The sequence below is a fragment of the Aythya ferina genome (assembly GCF_964211825.1).
Source record: "Aythya ferina genome assembly, chromosome: 8".
NCBI lineage: Eukaryota > Metazoa > Chordata > Aves > Anseriformes > Anatidae > Aythya > Aythya ferina.
The window spans coordinates 33384155-33401778 of NC_140304.1; the positions used below are offsets into that span (position 1 = coordinate 33384155).

General features: G+C 40.5%; 1 protein-coding gene across 1 annotated transcript in view; it reads right to left on the minus strand.

The window, feature by feature from the left end:
• The window catches only part of ERICH3 (glutamate rich 3), a gene marked incomplete at both ends in the record, with an annotated part of 33342 nt that overhangs the window by 13712 nt on the left and 2006 nt on the right, over positions 1 to 17624 (minus strand). Inside the window, 8 exons of the mRNA XM_084528295.1 lie at positions 1108 to 1288; positions 1701 to 1919; positions 3574 to 3729; positions 4227 to 4307; positions 4992 to 5120; positions 6757 to 6831; positions 7707 to 7832; positions 9365 to 9458. Coding sequence (XP_084384421.1) covers positions 1108 to 1288; positions 1701 to 1919; positions 3574 to 3729; positions 4227 to 4307; positions 4992 to 5120; positions 6757 to 6831; positions 7707 to 7832; positions 9365 to 9458 — 1061 coding nt within the window. The remainder of the gene's footprint in view (positions 1 to 1107; positions 1289 to 1700; positions 1920 to 3573; positions 3730 to 4226; positions 4308 to 4991; positions 5121 to 6756; positions 6832 to 7706; positions 7833 to 9364; positions 9459 to 17624) is intronic.

Genomic DNA, 17624 nt, shown 5'->3' on the forward strand with positions numbered 1-17624 from the left:
TAGCCACTTGCTGCTACAGCATTAATAGAAACCAGAGACTCTCATCTCAAAAAAAAATGACTTTTCCACACATATTAGTGGCTCTGGGCCTGAAGTAATATGATCTTACTCATAGCAACACTAAGCAGCTGAAAGCTACTGTTTCTGGAGTTTTTTCAAGCTACTCTGCAAGGGCACTGTTAGGCATACAAACTTTAAGAGCACTGAGGCTCCTACCCAGCTCCCTTCCAAGAGAGACTTATTTGTAGTGCCTTTAATTACAATTCATGCTATCCTTCCGAAGTAAACTGAGCACACACAAGCAGGGAGGAAGCCACACTACGCCAGCAGGTTCCCTAAGAGGTATGAATGTAGCACAGAACAACAGGAGGACACACAAAGGACACCTTCTTGCACAGCTGGGACAAAGCTGCAATGAGTATCTTTAAATCAGATCTGTGGGCACACTGCAATGCATCCACAACACCAGTGGACAGACTGAAGTGCAGGAATCTCTGCACCATCTTCCCATATCCAGTAAAAATGCAAATGCAGACACAGTGGGTTCTGTGAGCTGGAATGAGGGGTACAGCTCTCTTTCTCATGAGTGAAAATCTCCCAGTCATTTCCTCTTCCTAATTTTCCAGAACATAGTTTGACTTTTACTGACGAGATAAACCAGTGTGAGTAACCCTTGAGATATTGATGGAGTCACATTCATATAAAAGAGATGGAAACTGGGCTCTCGCTAGGTACTTTTCTTTCTGGAATAATAAACATGCATTGATATATCATAGCAAGTCAAAAAAAGATAGCATTTATGGACAGTTTACAGCTAAAACTATTTTATTAATCATACATCTCTATACAAAATTAATCTAATCTAACAGTATTTTGATAAATCAGTTCTCTAAACTCCTTCTAACATAATTTCCAAAAGTAATTGCAACCTCAATTTCAATTATGAAACTGTAGATCCAGATTTCTCTTTGAAGGCAGATGGTGAAAAATCCTTGGATGCACATATCTTGACTGAGAACAGTTGAAATCATTTTGATATCACATCAGTATTTTAGCCAAAAAGATGTTGCCAGAATCAAAATGAACTCTTCCACTCTTTATCCTTACCTCCTTCCAACAGCTTGCCTTTGTAGACACAAAGGTTTTCTCCTCCACAGTGTTGTTGACAGACTTTGACTTCATCTTTATAATCAGCATCATCATGAGATAAATGCACACTTTTTCCTAGAAAGATCATGGTAATAAATGCATTGCTGCGTAATGAGGGCTTAGGTAATCCTCCAGAATTCTGCAGCAGAAAATACATAAAAATGCACTCAGCTTCCAACAATAACAAAAAGTGAGCACAATGATGATACACATGCTTCATAAAACTAAAGCTTTCACTCTTTTAAGACAGACCTTGAGCTGCTTAAGCTGAAACGTGCTTTGTAGCATACAGAAGGGCAAGGAAAGATTTCAGACTGAAATGCATTGAATGGCCTGAGATTGGAGAGACCAGCTTTAATGACCCATATAGTCCGTTCCAATCCTGTGTTCCTGTAACTTCACTTCCAGGAGGCATTCCTGGCTGGAGATCTAGTGTAACAGATGAAGTTTTCGTACACTCGGGGTGCTTCATAAATCACCCTGAAGTTCTGAATGTATCAGTGAGGACGGTAATATACCTGTACTTAGAGAAGTAGAAAGAGACAACTTACCTTTGTTAAAAGTTGCTCTAAGCCATTTGGTGTGTGTGGGGGGCGAAATCGTCTCCCTCTGGGCATCCCATTTCTTGTTGCCTTTACACTCTTGTCTCCTTTTTGTAGAGGGGGAGGTGGCACTGGCATCACATAATTGTTAATAACAGGGAGTCGATATGGGGATTTACCAGTCACATATTCCATTGAGTTCATAAGTCTTAACTCAGTCTTCTCCCCCTGAAAAAAAATTTAACCATGTTAAACTGGTCGTGCAAAAATAGCTACTGAACATATTGAACTAACCATGGTTTTACTATTCTTTACTTTTAGAAACACACATACTTCTAGAATTTCATACCTCCACAATTTTTTTCTATGAAAACATTTCTGTGCTAAACTCCTTTTTTTCCAATTTGCAAAGCAACAGGCAAAATGGAGAAACCAAGATCAGATTGGCTGAAAATGTCACACATAGATATACACAGTATTGTAAACCATGTACTACTAGTAACCATGCAGAGTCCTGATCACAAGCAGATAGAACTCTGCACAACCCCACAGCACTGCTGTATTCTCTCCACTGGCAAGCAAATTTCAAAGGAAGCAGAATCTTCCAATAGTAGCATGATTTGGCACCAATTATATGAGGTGTGGTTCACAATGCTTTTTTCCCATTTGTAGTGGAGGTTTAGTCCTCCTTCAGGATGAAATGCACACAGAACACTGGGGTCCTGAAACAGAAGACACAATATTCTGCAAGCATTGCATGCACTGGGTCTGAGCTCTTTGACATGTCTTCATAATCTATAACTAATTTAGTTGTTTTGTCAGTAGCAAGCATTAAAGAAACCATTTAAATCACACATAATTTGCGAGTAGGCATATCATAGAATCATAGAATATCCCACGTTGGAAGGGACCCATAAGGATCATCAAGTCTGACTCCTGGCACCTCACAGGTCTGCCCAAAAGTTTAGACCATGCGACTAAGTGCATAGTCCAATGTTTTTTTAAATTCAGACAGGCTTGGTGCAGTGACTACTTCACTAGGGAGGCTGTTCCAGTGTGCAACCACCCTCTTGGTGACAACCTCTTCCTGATGTCCAGCCTAAACTTCCCCTGCCTCAGCTTAACACCATTCCTGTGGGTCTTATCTCTGGTGTTTATAGAGAATAAGTCACCTGCCTCTCCACTCCCCTTCGCAAGGAAGTTGTAGATAACAGTACTAAATAAAGCCAGAAAATTCTTGGAGAAAGGATTGTGACCATCACAATACAGAGCAAATCCACGGCAGAGGTGAGCTATTCATACAGTGTCCACCAGTCAGTGGTAGCAGATCACAGTCCCATTCCAAAATCTCCCAGTCCCAAGGAACTCCTAACATAAGCCAGTTACATAATGGTTTTCTAGGACAGAATACAAATCCAAATCTCACCTGGGAGTAACTGTGTACATTTGAAGACTGTTTTGTTACTCTAAAGAGTTCTTGCTCTCTGTCCCCACTAGTGGGGCTTACTAGGACGAATGGTACAAAAAAAAAGAAAGGTTTTTGCTACTTCACAATTGTAGATGAAAATGAAAACTTATAAGACTGTGGGGAAATATTCCTCAGTTATCAGTGTTAACTGCGTGCCTGCCTTTTTCTCTACATAACAGATCTTACATTATGAAAGAGAAGTCATCACATTTTTCCTGGCTGTGACCAGGCATTAAACCATTAAAATAATGTCTTGAAAATTAAGGGTAGGATAAGAGAGTTCAGTGAAAGCTGCTAAACATTCGATAGGCATATTATCTACATTAAATATATAGTTCTGGGATCTACAGTATTTAGCAATATTACAAAACTGTCATTAAGATATATTATTTTCAGAATGAAATATGGCCTCACCCCACTAGCTAACTGCTGATCATTTTCAAGCATATGGCACTTTTGTTTAGAGCCTGAAGTCTTTGGAACAGACCCTACTACAGCACTGCTGTGAAGTGGCTGGAGTCGAAGTGGGTGTTGCATATTTCCTGGAGCTGTATGTGGTCGACAGGAAGTCTGGAAAAGGAAAAAGAAAACAGCTAGAAAATCTCAGTGTTTAGTTTCCAGTGCAGAACAGTACCATACAGAAAAAAATATAGCACTGATCAAGATAATCAGAAGTGATGAGTGGAGCTCAGGTATCTTCGGCAAATTTATTTTCTAGTACCTTCTGTTTCTGAAGAGCAACACTCTTTTAGGGATCTCTAACTGAGCATCCAAAAACTGGAACTTCCAAAATAACCCTTGGCCATAAATCTAGCCTTTGTTACTGTCCATTCATGGTCTAACTTTGAAACAAACATAATGAACTCATAAAAACCGTAGCAATATGCTCTATTTTGCTGACTTGAGTACATGGACACAGAGAATTCATAATAAAATCATGTCTATTTTTGTTCAATACTCACCATTTTTCTGACTTTTATTTATTTCATCCTTCTCTTTTATACCCTTCAGAATATCAAGTTAAAATGTTAAAATCAAAATTTAAAAAAAAAAAAGGTTTAACTCACTATCTTAAAAAAAGAAGACTCCTTGAATCGGTGTTGATAAGAAGGATGTCCACCACTATAATCTGCAAGTCCAGGTGCCCTCTGTATGGGATGAAGAGAAGTTCATTCAGGAAGTCTCTTTTCAGTCTGCACAAGTTATCATTATTGAAATGAAGAACCAGTTAGAACTGTACTATACATGTATATTTGGCCATTGACCTTAGACTTTGGAATCACTGTATTTCAAGAGTATATTAACATTCCTTCTCTACATGTTAACAGAGAGTAAGAGGCTTCTGAGTCAGAGCTCCAAAGCAAAGATTTCTGGAATGAATCATCATCTTATTTCATCCCTTCAACTCCTTTTTCTAAAAGACCTCCATTGTTTTCAGGATTTTACAACATGTGCAAATTTGCCTACAGTCACAGTATTTATTGACCACATTTACTGTACTGATACATACCTAACCTTGGCAGATAAAAGCCAAGGCTTGGCATAAAAGACATGGCAGATAAAAGGCAAAGATTAAAGCAGATTTATCTCAAAGCAAAATTAATTTTATGTATTCTAATGTGCCATTCCTGCAACACTGGCTTCCCTAGATTTCTCTTAGTGACAGAATCCTGCAAACAGGAAACCAAATACAAGTGATGCAGAATGAGACTCTGCAACAATCAGTCTGCAGACCATCAGTGGTCTAGGCTAAGCACAGATGTCATAGGTACATGTGCACGCTTTTTGTTATGTGTGCTAATATAGCATATGAAGCACTTGATGAAACTCACCATTTGTGAATGACTAGCTGGTTCTCCAGCCACTAAAGGATGCAGTCCATAATGACTTCTGGGACCAACTGGTGGATGTAGGGAGTGCACAGGGCTAGCACCTTCCACTGATCTTCTGGACCGTTCCACCTAAAAGAATGAAAATGAATGTATCCGAGGTATTAAAAATTAGGTATCAAACAGCATGTTTGAGCTTGCCTTCTGCATGTCTTTTCTGTGCATCTCCCAATTTTTAGTTTGGTTGAAGGTCTCTCTTAAATTTGCTTGCCTCTGCCACTTCCTTGCCCTGACTGCTGCCCGTTCCTACCTTTTTTTTCTCAAAAGCTCCACAGTGGACTGACTATACTTCTGGAAATAGAGAGCTATGTCTCTCATCCTCATTTTCTCAGTTATCTGTCTTTCTTCTTTCCTTTTAGATTAGTTACTCAGATGATCACTGAATGTGTGAGAAAAGAATAAATTACACTGCAAATTCCTGCCAGGTTCTTGAGTATCAATGTGGCATCACAGCAGAGAAACGGATCACATATCCACAGGCATCTCCCTTACATCTCTCACTGAAAGAAGCAGTTTTGGTTTATGTACCAATATTATCCAAGTGCAGAGTCCCTTAACAGAATGCCTTAGTCACACTCCTTCCCTACAACAACTATGCTGCTTCCATCTTCTAGTAGCAGAAGTTCTGTCAGTAAATGAGGTCTTTGCAATTACCAGAGTTAGTGTTTTTCAAGTACATCTCTTTTCTTTTCTTGATGAATTGCTCATAAATGTATTATTTAAATTCTAAAAGACTTGACATTGTTTTTCAACTGCTCAAAGAAGCAGCTAGCTTCTTAATACATTCTTCTTAATGTATAAAGCTCCTAGTAAAGAAATAACATGTTGAGGATATTTTAGCCAAAATGAGAAAAAATTTTCCCCTAAACATTCAGATGACTTCATGGGGACAACAACCATTGACTTCTGTGGGATTTCATGGCTCTGAAACCACAGAAACAAGCTTTACTCACATCACACCAGAGTAAGGACTTCTGAAACCTCTCTTCATTACTTACGCGCTGTTTCTAGTAAATATCACGTGGATAGGCAAACAACTGATAACATGATCTCAGTGCTCAGCAACAATCAAATGCAGATAGTGGCTAGAATTACTAGAAGAACTGCAACACTTACATTAAATTATTCATCCAGGTCTGGTTTACCATTTCAAACCAGAAACAGTAGAACTAGAAAAGGTTAAAAAAAATTGTAACAGTAATGAGAAGCCTGGAATGGCTCACGTATGAAAGATTCAATGACTGAGGCTCTTCGGCTTGGAAGACTGAGAAGGAATATGAGAAAGGTATGTAAAACCATCAATGCCTTGGAAAAGGGAAACAGTTATTAACTTTTACATACTGAGAACAATGGAGCATCAAACAGAATTATCAGAAAGCTGATAAATGAATTATTGTGCAGAAACGCAAGGACACACAAGTTGTTTTTTCATACAACTCTTAATTAAATACCACAACTGAGAACACTGCAGAAGTAGATTCAAAAGGACTCAGAAATATGCACAGAAGTTCCTGAATTTCTGGATAGAAGAAGGAGATGTAACCTGGGGCAGGATCATCTTCTGCTTGCCTGTTTCTTGTACTTGTCCCATAAACATCAGAGACAGGACACTTGGCTCACTAAATCTCCGGTCTAACTCATTCTGGCTGTTATTTAACAAAGCCAAATTGCCATGTCCCACCAGCACTCAGTAGCACTCAAGCCTTACCTTGTTCTTCTGCAGAACCCTCTCCTTCCTCATAGAATTTTCAAGTTTCCTTTTTATTTCCAGCTGATGATGACGCTATTAATGTAAGAGAAAGACGAATCTCATTAAGAGACATAATGAGATATCAATGAATACAAGAACACTTGTTTCTGTTCTGTTTATCACTTGCCTGTTCCCTGGTCATTAGCTTCATTGAATCCTATTATAAAACTGCTATTGACTCAATCCACTTGCATTATACCTGTGTATCTTAACATTTGCAAGGGTCCAACTGAGCATTTTTAAAGCTGCAGTGATTAACTCCATCCTTGATACACAGCAGGAATGTGCACAAATTTAGTACTCAGATAAGATATGCAATATTTTTTTTATTAGCTTGACTGGAAAAGTTTTCAAACAAACTAGCCCTGTGAATATCATCTTATAATCTATTTATTTTAAGTAATTTTACCCTCATGTACGAAAAGAAATAGGTGGATTCAGGTATACTAACTAATAAAGCTGTCATCCCGTAGAATGTGTCACAGATTTATCATCTGACGGAATGAACTCCAAAGCTATCAGCTCTCAGCAGGTTCTAATCTCTCCCATGCATGCAACTTGTGCTACTGTTTCCTAAAAAACTTTCCCTACATGCTTTCTTTAACCTCTTGCCCCATTTATAAGGTGACTACCAAAGTGCAGTAAGTGAGCCACTATGACAAGTGCTCCCAAGGCTGGGCAGTGTATGGCAGTGTATGGTATCCCTGTCCATAGCAGGGGGGTTAGAATTAGATGATCTTTAAGGTGCCTTCCAACCCAAACCATTCTATGATTCTGTGGTAACGACTAGAGGCCAGTGGAGACTTCACACAGGCTACATCAAGCATAAAAATTGTTCTAGATAACAGCCACTAGCTGTCAGCGGGGAAGAATCTGAAAAGTCTTATCCATTCCTAGTAAATGCATACCTCCATGTCAAGGACCTTAAGAAATATGGCCCGAGCCAGGCACTCCTGTACATATTTCTGGTGATCCCTCCTCATAGCATTTAGCCGGTATTCTTTCTCAGGTATTATTCTTCCACTCCTTGAGATCTGCCATAAACAAATAATATGTAACTAAAAAGAAGAGAAGACAGAATAAAATATATTTCTACACAGAGCATAATTTTGCAAGAGGATTACTTTCTCATCACTAGCCGTCATCTCTGCTTCTGCTGTGGTGCTGGGACTCACCTCCCCAGCACAGAACTGTAGTTTCTCTCACCCCATGGACCCTGTCAGCCGAATGAAGAGAGCAAGAGAGAAGCAGCCACATTTCGTAAAAGCTGAGGCTCAATCTTACTCTTCGTGTACTGTCGCCTAACTCAGTGGAGGGGAATTAAATACTTGCCTTCCTACACTGTAAGGGTTGCATCTGCCTCTGCTAAACAGAGTCACACCTAGGAGTGACTTAAGTGCCAGTCCTCTCTCTTTCACAAGAAAACTTGATGTTTTTTCCAAGCTGAAATGTTTGATCCTACACATACACTGCGCCATGTCATCTATTCCTGTGATCTCTTCCTACCACTGTAAGTAAGCGCCTGTGTCCAATAATCTCTTTGTTTAATACAGAGGAGTCGTGAATTGGAAAGAATCATCTCATTCATCACATGAAGAGAAACAGAAAATGAGTGCCTTGTTCGTCCACATTAACTACAGGCAACACCACTTACATCTTTCAGCCTGTCAATATCATTACACTACTATGCTACCAAGGGCAAGGAAATAGTAACATCTGGGGAGGCTATAGGTGCAAGCAGAACACTTTTTACACTTCCACAAGGCTGTGCTCCTTGGCATGAGGTTTTCCCACCATCTAACTACGGATCCCCATCAATCCTGTCAGGGACTGGGTGGTGGAAACTGAAGGGGAACCCACAGCCCAAGGCAGCACCAAACACACAACTTGCCAAAGTCTCTGCGGTTTCCCTGCTGGTACTTTTAATCATCACTTCTTACAGCTGCTATGCTGTCAGGGTACCAGAGGCATCAGCTGGCTGTGGTCTGACAACAGGGAACAAGAGGCTGAAACTTTTCCTTCCAGCATTAAGCTGGCAGCAAGGAGCACAGCAGGCCATGCAGCAGCCATGCCCCTGTGGAACCACCACCCATCACCCACCTATGTGCCAGCATCTCCATAGCCCAGGTGGCTCTTGGCCATCCCAAAATGTGCTCAATACCAGCAGTGGTACTTCTTCATCTGTACTACTGTCTTTAAAACCACTCAGCACAGGGAGCTAAGCACTGAGCTTGGTATTACCTGTCTTTCTGCTGTTCTGATATCAGACTTATGCACTACAGCCCCATCCACAGCCCTGTGATATCTTGCCAACCAACACTGGGAAATAACACAGTGGGAAATATCTGGACTGAACAAACCCGCCCTCAGTCACAGTGTGATCATATGTTTTTGACCTGGCACAGCATCATTTCATGTATTTGGCTAGCTGGTCAAATTCTTACCAACAACAACATGTACCTCTAACAAATAAACAACAGAACCATCAGTGTTTTGACTTTTCAATATTAAAATAAGCACAAATTCTTTTTTTTTTTCCTCAAAAAAGGAAACTTTTCAATCTCACCAGTCCTGATCTCTGAAGATGTCGTCTTATCCTGGTATTGCTGAAATACCCAGCCAGGTGTTTGTCTGTAAGGCTATTGTAGGTTGCAAGAAACCTGAAATGAAATCAATACAGATGTCATAAAAGCCTCCTGACAGCCTACATGTTACAGATTTTTGCTGAAGTTAAAAAAATTACCCAATAGTTTGCTGTACAAAATGCTGTCTCGACAATTCACGTCCAGAATTTTTTCATATAAACACCCATTAGATTATGTAAAAGTAATATCTTGTTGCCCCATAAAGAGTCATATCAGAAACAAGTGACTTCTATGCAGCGTACAGCCGCTCAGAGCTGAACAGTGTACCAGTACCAAGGCACAGGTTCCAGCAGAGCCCACACCTGAAGGCCTCTTCCAAGAACTCCCACAAGAGCTGCCCCAAATAATAACCTCTGACCTGTGGCAGGTCAGTCCCATGCCATACAGAATTTGAAGCTGGATTCCTGGCTGAGTCCAGCAGACAGAGATCCCAGCCTATGCTTCTGCAGCAGGCCCTGCTGGAGCTTCACAAGCTATTGCTAGCCACCAGGAGAGAGAGTTCCCTGAAGTCCTGCACCATTGCACTCCTTCCACTGCCCCAGCACGTGCTCTGCTTCCTTCCATTGCCTGCTAAATGGTGCCAGAAAGGGCAGCCAGAGTTTCTGCCAGTTTTTGCAACTGCAATAATAACTTGGTTATTTCAAGTTATTGGAATTGGGTTGGGAGGCACCTCCAGAAGCCTTCTAGTCCAATTCCTTTGTGCAGATGAAGTCTGATGTAATATGCTTGAGCATATCAGTCCTCAATGCCAGTTCTCAGCCATTAATATCTGGTATGAATTACAAAAATGCAATTTTCAGTCTACTTATGTTAGCAGAAACTGCTAACACATACTTAAGACATGACACTTTCTGTAATATTTTCATTAGTCTGAAAGTCGGTATACACATTATTATATTAGGTGTAAATCTTCACTCTGATTATGACTACTTATTTGCGTTTTCAGCCAAAGCCATGCTTCTACCTGTTTTTATGGCACTTTCCTTTTCTTTATTGTTCCCACCATCACAGGGATAGCGTATCAAATTCATCAGTTGGAACACCTACACAGAAATCTAACTAGTTTCAATTCTGGCTATAAAAACGTAAGCTTAAATCTTCACCCTCCTTTGAAAGATTTTCTCAGTTGGGATTCAGCTACATGTCTGATAAAATGTTGCCTGACCAACAACTAATTTGTTCATGAATAGAAAAGTCAATTTCCTCCATTTCACTCTTACACCAACAGAACTCACAAGCCACACAAGAAAACCCATCCATGACAGCAAGATTAGGAACTGTCCTGCCTACTTCAGGGACCATTCTTTCAAACACAGCAGTTACCCTAGACTATTTAAACAAACATCCAAGAATGCTTGTCCCACAAATATATTTGTAAATTCAATTGCACAAAGACTGTTCAGGGCAAGAGTCATGACTTTTGTGATATTTATAGGCTACAAAGCATATGTTACTCTAGTACACTTTTTTTCTGGATGTTACCATATCGTAGCAGTTTGTCTGAAAATGCAGCTAGCATTGATGAGAATACTTTTCCCCTCTAAAAACAGCTACTTCATTTTACCAAAAATCATTGGGTCTACTCTATGGGACTGATTTGCTCAAGTTAAATTTAAAAAACAAACAAACAAACAAACAAAAAACTACTCTGCAGGAAACCAAAGAGTTTGTATAGAAGGCCAGCAAGCGCAGTCATCTCTTACACCATTCTGTCTGCATGAATGACAGTCCCGATACACCCACCAAGCTGCTATCTATTTACCACCTTTTTGCAGAGGCTGCTGAAAGGATGAAAAAGAGTACTCATCAAAACTGGGATTTCAGAAGATGGCTGAGAGGTGAAGGACAGTGCCTCTCTTTCAAGAATCCAGCCTCACCTAGTTTAGAAATAAGACACTGAAAAAACCACCATCCACTTCAGTATTAACTTATGCAGGTCAAAGCTAAAGACACAGATCTACATGTATTTTACCATAAAGTGCTCTCCAGATATTAAAGAGACTGGTCATCTTGTGCTGCAATCGCTCTCAAATGTCACTCAGTCTAACAGACTTCTGGGGCTGTGCTGTTTTAGTGGACGGACTGGTTGTGCTAGACTTCTGCTAATCTTTTCCTATTTAATGATCTCAGATTTAAGGTACATGGCTTCTTCTGTATCCAGAGCAATATAAAAGGGACCAAAATTAAATGCAAGAACCTCTTCAGTTTTTTCCAGCTCTCAGTTCCATATGCTGAAGATTCTCTTTAATGCATGCATGTAACAATTTGAAGTGAACAAACTGCAACTCTCTTATATTTATTGGTGAAAAACTGTAAAACCAATAAACATGGATAACCAGACAATGTAGACCAAAGCCCTCCCTTGCTGTACCCAAGATACGCCACACATCTCTGGAAAGCGAACAGAGCTCAGTCATTGCAGTTACTAAAGGTCAGTTCTTCCAAAAATTGAACCTAAAACAGGAGGGTTGAACACAAAACTGAAGCATCCATAATCTATTTTTATATAGTTCTTAGCATAATTTTACCTTATTTCAACCCTTGGGAAGCAGGACAAATAGCAGTGTGACAGTAGCCTTAATTAGGCTTAATTTTTTAATGTTCTATATTCATTCACATCTGTAAAATGTATACAATCAGATACATATTGCATAATATATTCATAGTGACCTTTCATCTGTGTAGGCAGAATATGTTTTAACTAACACAATAAGAGAGCTCTTCTTCCCTTTGGCTTTAAATTTAAATACCTGTATTACATATCTTTCAATGGGATCATTCAAGATAAATGTCTATTGCTAGGCTGAGTTACCATGCACAAAAGTATATTCAAGGAAAGAAAGAAGACTTTAAAAAAAAAAAAAAAAAAGAAAGAAAAAAGAGAGAGAGAGAGAGAGATGATGAATTTACTGGAATTTTATCTGGGGTTTCAGAGTAATTTCACAGGTAGCCTACCAACAATAAATTGAACTTTAAACAAACAATTTAGTTTACCCTGTTATGCACATTGATTAAACACTGGTACTATAGCAACTGTTCTGCATTACTTTCTTCATCCATTGTTTGTGTTTGCATTTGAAACTGCAAGATTACATCAGTTGCACCTAAGTGTTTACTTATCACCTAGCAATTGCATATGGAGGCAGAGGAGAAACTCAATTCCAGTCCTTTCCATTCCATTTGATTCCTTCCATCTAATATTTCATGGGCCATGGAATTAGTTAAAATGCAGTTCCCTGTGACCACAGAGATGTAGCAAATATAGTTTCACAGACATCTTTTTATACTTATTTTCTCATTTAAATTATGAACAAGTGAATTAAATTCAAAGTTCAACAGAGTATTGGGAGAAATAAGAAAATGTTTTGGGCCTGAACCAAAAGCCATGGGAACCGTTAGAATGCAACTGAATCCAGCGGGCTTTGGCAGAGCCACACCGCCAACAGAAGCCTGAACTCCCTGCCCAGATGAATGAATGCCTCCTGGCCGAGAAAACAGGGTGCCAGAGGGAGGAGCCATGCACAGCACCCCAGGCACCGACCCGCATTCAACTTCAAACCAAATGCAGAAAGCAGGGGCTGGCCCTGCAAGCTCATGCTCACTTGGAAGGAGATCTTCTGCCAGTTTTCCTGCTTACTTCACATGCCCAGTTCACCTTCCTCCAGAAGATTTTAGGCAGGCATAGGTGGGATTGGGTCATATCAGTACTATGCCTTGGCTTGGTCAAAATCCTTCTGGACTATCCCATTGGCATCAAAGGATCAGACTTGTGCAATGCTCCAGAGAACAGAAGGCAGGCATACCTTCCAGTCTATGGGCTGCCAGGGTAAGACATTATCCTCTGGATGAGATTTGTGCCCTTCATTTGCACAACATATCTTCAGCGTATCTTCAAGCCTAAACTTCAGCCACAGCTTGTGTTCCCTTGTGCCAACAGATGACCACAGCACAGACGTGTGCAGTGTGGTGAAAGGGACACATCCCAAGAGCTATTTCCTTTCAGTCTCTGCAGACTCACAAACCATGAAAATTCAGAATGCTGCCTACAAATTACAGAGGTAAAACAGACAGGAAGATGATTCAGAAAGATGCAGTAGCAGAGCTGCTACAACACAGGTCTGGGCTCATTATTAACTTCACAGAATAATGCAGCAGCTTTTAACTTCTGAGCAAGTTATCTGAGATATAACACTAAAGTTATCTAACTTGATATCAGTCAGAAACAAGCTCCTCAGCAAAGCAGATCATTGGTTTCATTTATTTCTCTGATCCTGCACATACTAACAACAAAAAATAATAGAAGTTCCTGTCAAAGAAGTTATCTCCTTCAGATTTAAATATTGAAGTTATACACAAATGTCACCTCTAAATCCTCTATAACAGATGAAAGTGCAGAACTGACAAAAATGCTTGTTGGAAAAACACATAGCAAAGAAAAAGCATCAGTCTTAAACAGAATTATGCAAAATGCTTGTTACTGCTATACCTTAGTAAGCCCAAAAAGTCATTTTTCTGGATATTGCTGGGAGTCATTTTTCTCTGTCCATCTTGTTTATTCTCTTATTTAAAAAATCTGCTTTGTTATTACAATTGCAGGCATTTTTTCTGGCACAGAACCTAGACTGACTAACCTGTAGTTTCTGGAACTAGTTTTGAAGCTCTTCTCAAAATTAGTATCTCACTTGTTTCTTTGGTATCACTGCCAATGACTACATATCATAATTCATTCAGTAATTTCATATTTAAGGCTCTTCAGAATTCTTGGATATAATCAGTTTGTTCCTGATTTTTTTGATCAATTTGTTCAAAATCCTCCCTCACTTGCATCTAAATTTGAGCTGAGTTCCCCAAATTCATGTCCAATCAAGACTGATTCAAGTTAAGAAATCTTAAATTCTTCAACAGCGTCATTTCAGACATAGAACTTTTACTACAGTCACTGAAAAACAGTAGCATCGTATCTTAATGAGAACTTTTCAATTAAGTCCACTTTTTCCATAAATGTCCTTTATCTTGCTTACTATCAGAAGCCAGAATACACTTTACATTACAATAGAGATTAATTACAGTCTTAATTTCTAAAGCAAAAAGCCAATAGTCAAAAAACATTTTGCTTCTCACCTTACTAGAATTTTACAGCATGGGACCATGTAGAAAAGACCAGACCAGAACAGAACAGAACAGTTGGAAGGGACCTTCCATGATCATCAAGTCCGACTGCTGACCCCTTCACAGCTAACCAAATGTTAAAGCACATTATTCAGGGCATTGCCCAAATGCCTCTTGAACACTGACTAGCAAGGGGCATCTACTGCCGCTCGAGGAAGCCTTGTCCCAGTGTTTGACCACCCTCACAATAAAACAATTTTTCCTAATGCCCAGCCTGACCATCCCCAGCCCGGCTTTGTGGCATTCCCGCACACCTGTCATTGGTTACCTGGAGAACTAGTAAAAACGAAAATTGTTCCAATTTACATGCAGCTTTTATTAACCAGCCAGTTCTACTGAAAAAGAGCAAACCTCTAAAGCTCAGTTAACATGGACCTGCCAAGGCGGGGAAGAGCTGCCAAGGAGCTCTCCCATCAGGTGAGGCCAGCTACGATTCCCATCCCCAAAGTCATCTGAGCACAAAGACTTTCCGGACCCCCAAAAAGGTGGGAAACTAAGTCAGGTCACGTCCTCGCCCAGGGCGCACACTCTACCAGAAGTCATGACGTGTGGGGCACATGCTCTGCGTGGGTACCTAATGACCTCAGGAAGCCCAGGCCAGAGGGAAGCAGAGCACCCTGCGTGCCAGCCACCAGCGCGGGGCAGCAGACTCGTCCCCTCCCAGGGCTCTGCACTGCAGCAGCTTCACCTTCAGCCTCTGACACAAGCGGCATTTCCGCTGCTTGCCTCTCACGCTTCAGTATCGCTTACATTTCCAGGGTGACACCTTCACAGCTCATTCAGGAAAATTAATTGCTGTCACTGGAGCCAACTCATCCTTTTTCCCCAATAACAGAATTAATAAATTAATAAAGGCAACTGCAAATACCCAGATCAACTGGCGGAATGGTACCACAGAAACTGGAAGAGCCACAGTTTAGTTTGCTGTTTTAAAAATGTATTTTGGGCTAAAGTACAATACGCATCAGAACAAAATGCACAGAGAACTCCCTTTGCAACACAGGGAGTCCAGCCGTGCGTGACAGACCACACAAAACATAAAACGCACTACAGCTGATGACTAGGACTTCAGTAAATCAAGGAACTGCCCATTTGGAACTCTACATTCTACATGAGTTTCATTGCATTAACATTGCCACTGTTATTTTATTAACAGTATCCATTTTTTTATCAGCTCACAGTGCACCTTGCACTGTATTCAGAGCTAGTGCTGTGTATCACAATGATTTTGATGACCACTCTCAGTGTTTTGAAGGGACGTCACGACAAAAAGTCACAGCAGGCCTCTTACGTTAGTTTTATGAAGCAAATGTTCAAAGTTAATACTTTACTGTGCAATGAAGTCAGTGACTGCTCACCAAATAAATAATCTAGGAGGGCATCAAACTTTAGTTATTGATTAGTAGAGACACCGGGAGTTACAGCTCCTGTGTCATATGTTACAACTGCAGCTTATTGCTCCAGTCAAACAACAGTCCCAGCCCTGACCTGAGAGAGGCATTCCTAACCTTTAATAAACCACTGAGTCTTGCATTGTTTCTGCTGGATACATAAACAAGAAAAGCTTGTTTGGCTTTCGGGCAGAACAAATCTAACCATAACAGCAATGCACAAGCTGTTAACCACAAACAGCAAGTTCAATATTGCACAAGGCAGGGGCACCTGCAACAGCACAATCTGCTTGGGAGACAAGATGGCTCTCACAAGGCCTTCCAGATACCCAACCACCATCTGCCATTCCCTCCATACGGAAATTATTCAGCAACTATGAACTACAGCCTTCTTCCCCAAAAAAGGCTATCAGGGTCTTTAAACATCATTAAGATCAGATTTGCCAAAGTGTTTTTCTTCTGCAGAACTAGAATTCAGTATTAAATCCTGGAAGCCAGGACTTTGTGAATCCTAGCTGGGAATGGCCTAATTGTCACACATGCAAAAAATAGATGGTACGATTTCATCACAGACATTCAGGAAACAGAGTGCCGCCTTTGTTACACTCTTTGTTACATAAATGCTGATTTTGTTTGGTGACTCCAAGTTCAAGCTAAGCGAAACTGACTACGATGTGTTTGCATTCCTCTCTCTTTGGGCCTCTCCTCTTCCCCTCAGCCTCCACAAAAGGAGGTTCTTGCTGTGTTCGGACACAGGCTGTAACACTTGTAACTAGGCCTTAGATCACAGCCCTTCTGCAAAGAAGGGAAACCGTGCACCTGAGCAAATGGGTCACTGACTGACCAACAACTGCAAAGCCTTTGGACTTTACCTCTAGGCACAGCCTGAGTTTCTACATTTATTAATGTTCTACTAATGTTCACTGCTACTGCTCCTTTTATGAGAAACCATGCTAGAACTCAACTACTGAAAAAAAAAAAAAAAGATGAAAAAAAAAAAAACAACTACTCACTGAAATCAGCAGCTGACTTGAAAGTTTAATGGGACTTCGGATTCTAACAATAATTAATTGCTTTATTTTGAGCCCACAAAACCCTTAAGCACATGTGTAGTTTTACTCAGGTGGTAACTCAACAAAGTAAGGGGGAGGTTGTGGTTGCTCCAAATCACTCTGTATCTCTGCTCAAATATTTGCAGGACCACTTTAGCCCCAGTCGTTTGGTCTCCCACTGAGATACACAGGTCACACCTGCCTGGGTTTTTGTTTCAAAAGCTTTACACAACTTTCCCTACCCTTCTTCTGATAGACCTACTTAATGGCCAAAGCACTGAGGATTCTTTGCCCAGATACTCGGTGAGAATGTTATCATTTATTTTATGAATGCTTTGCCACAAGAGGGATGGTCACCAAGCTCAAAGGCATCTGTAGGTCTAACAAGCAAATGAAAGTGAAGTTGTTCTGCGGGTATCCAAAAGCAGCCATGCTGCACTAGAAGCAGTGACTTGCTCAGCGCTCTGCCTGAGCCTGGTGCAGGATCCTTACAAAGCTGAAGGCACACAACTGTAAAGTCCTGGTGGCCATGCCCTTCCGCACAGCCTGGCTGTGAGCTGCTCTGCTGG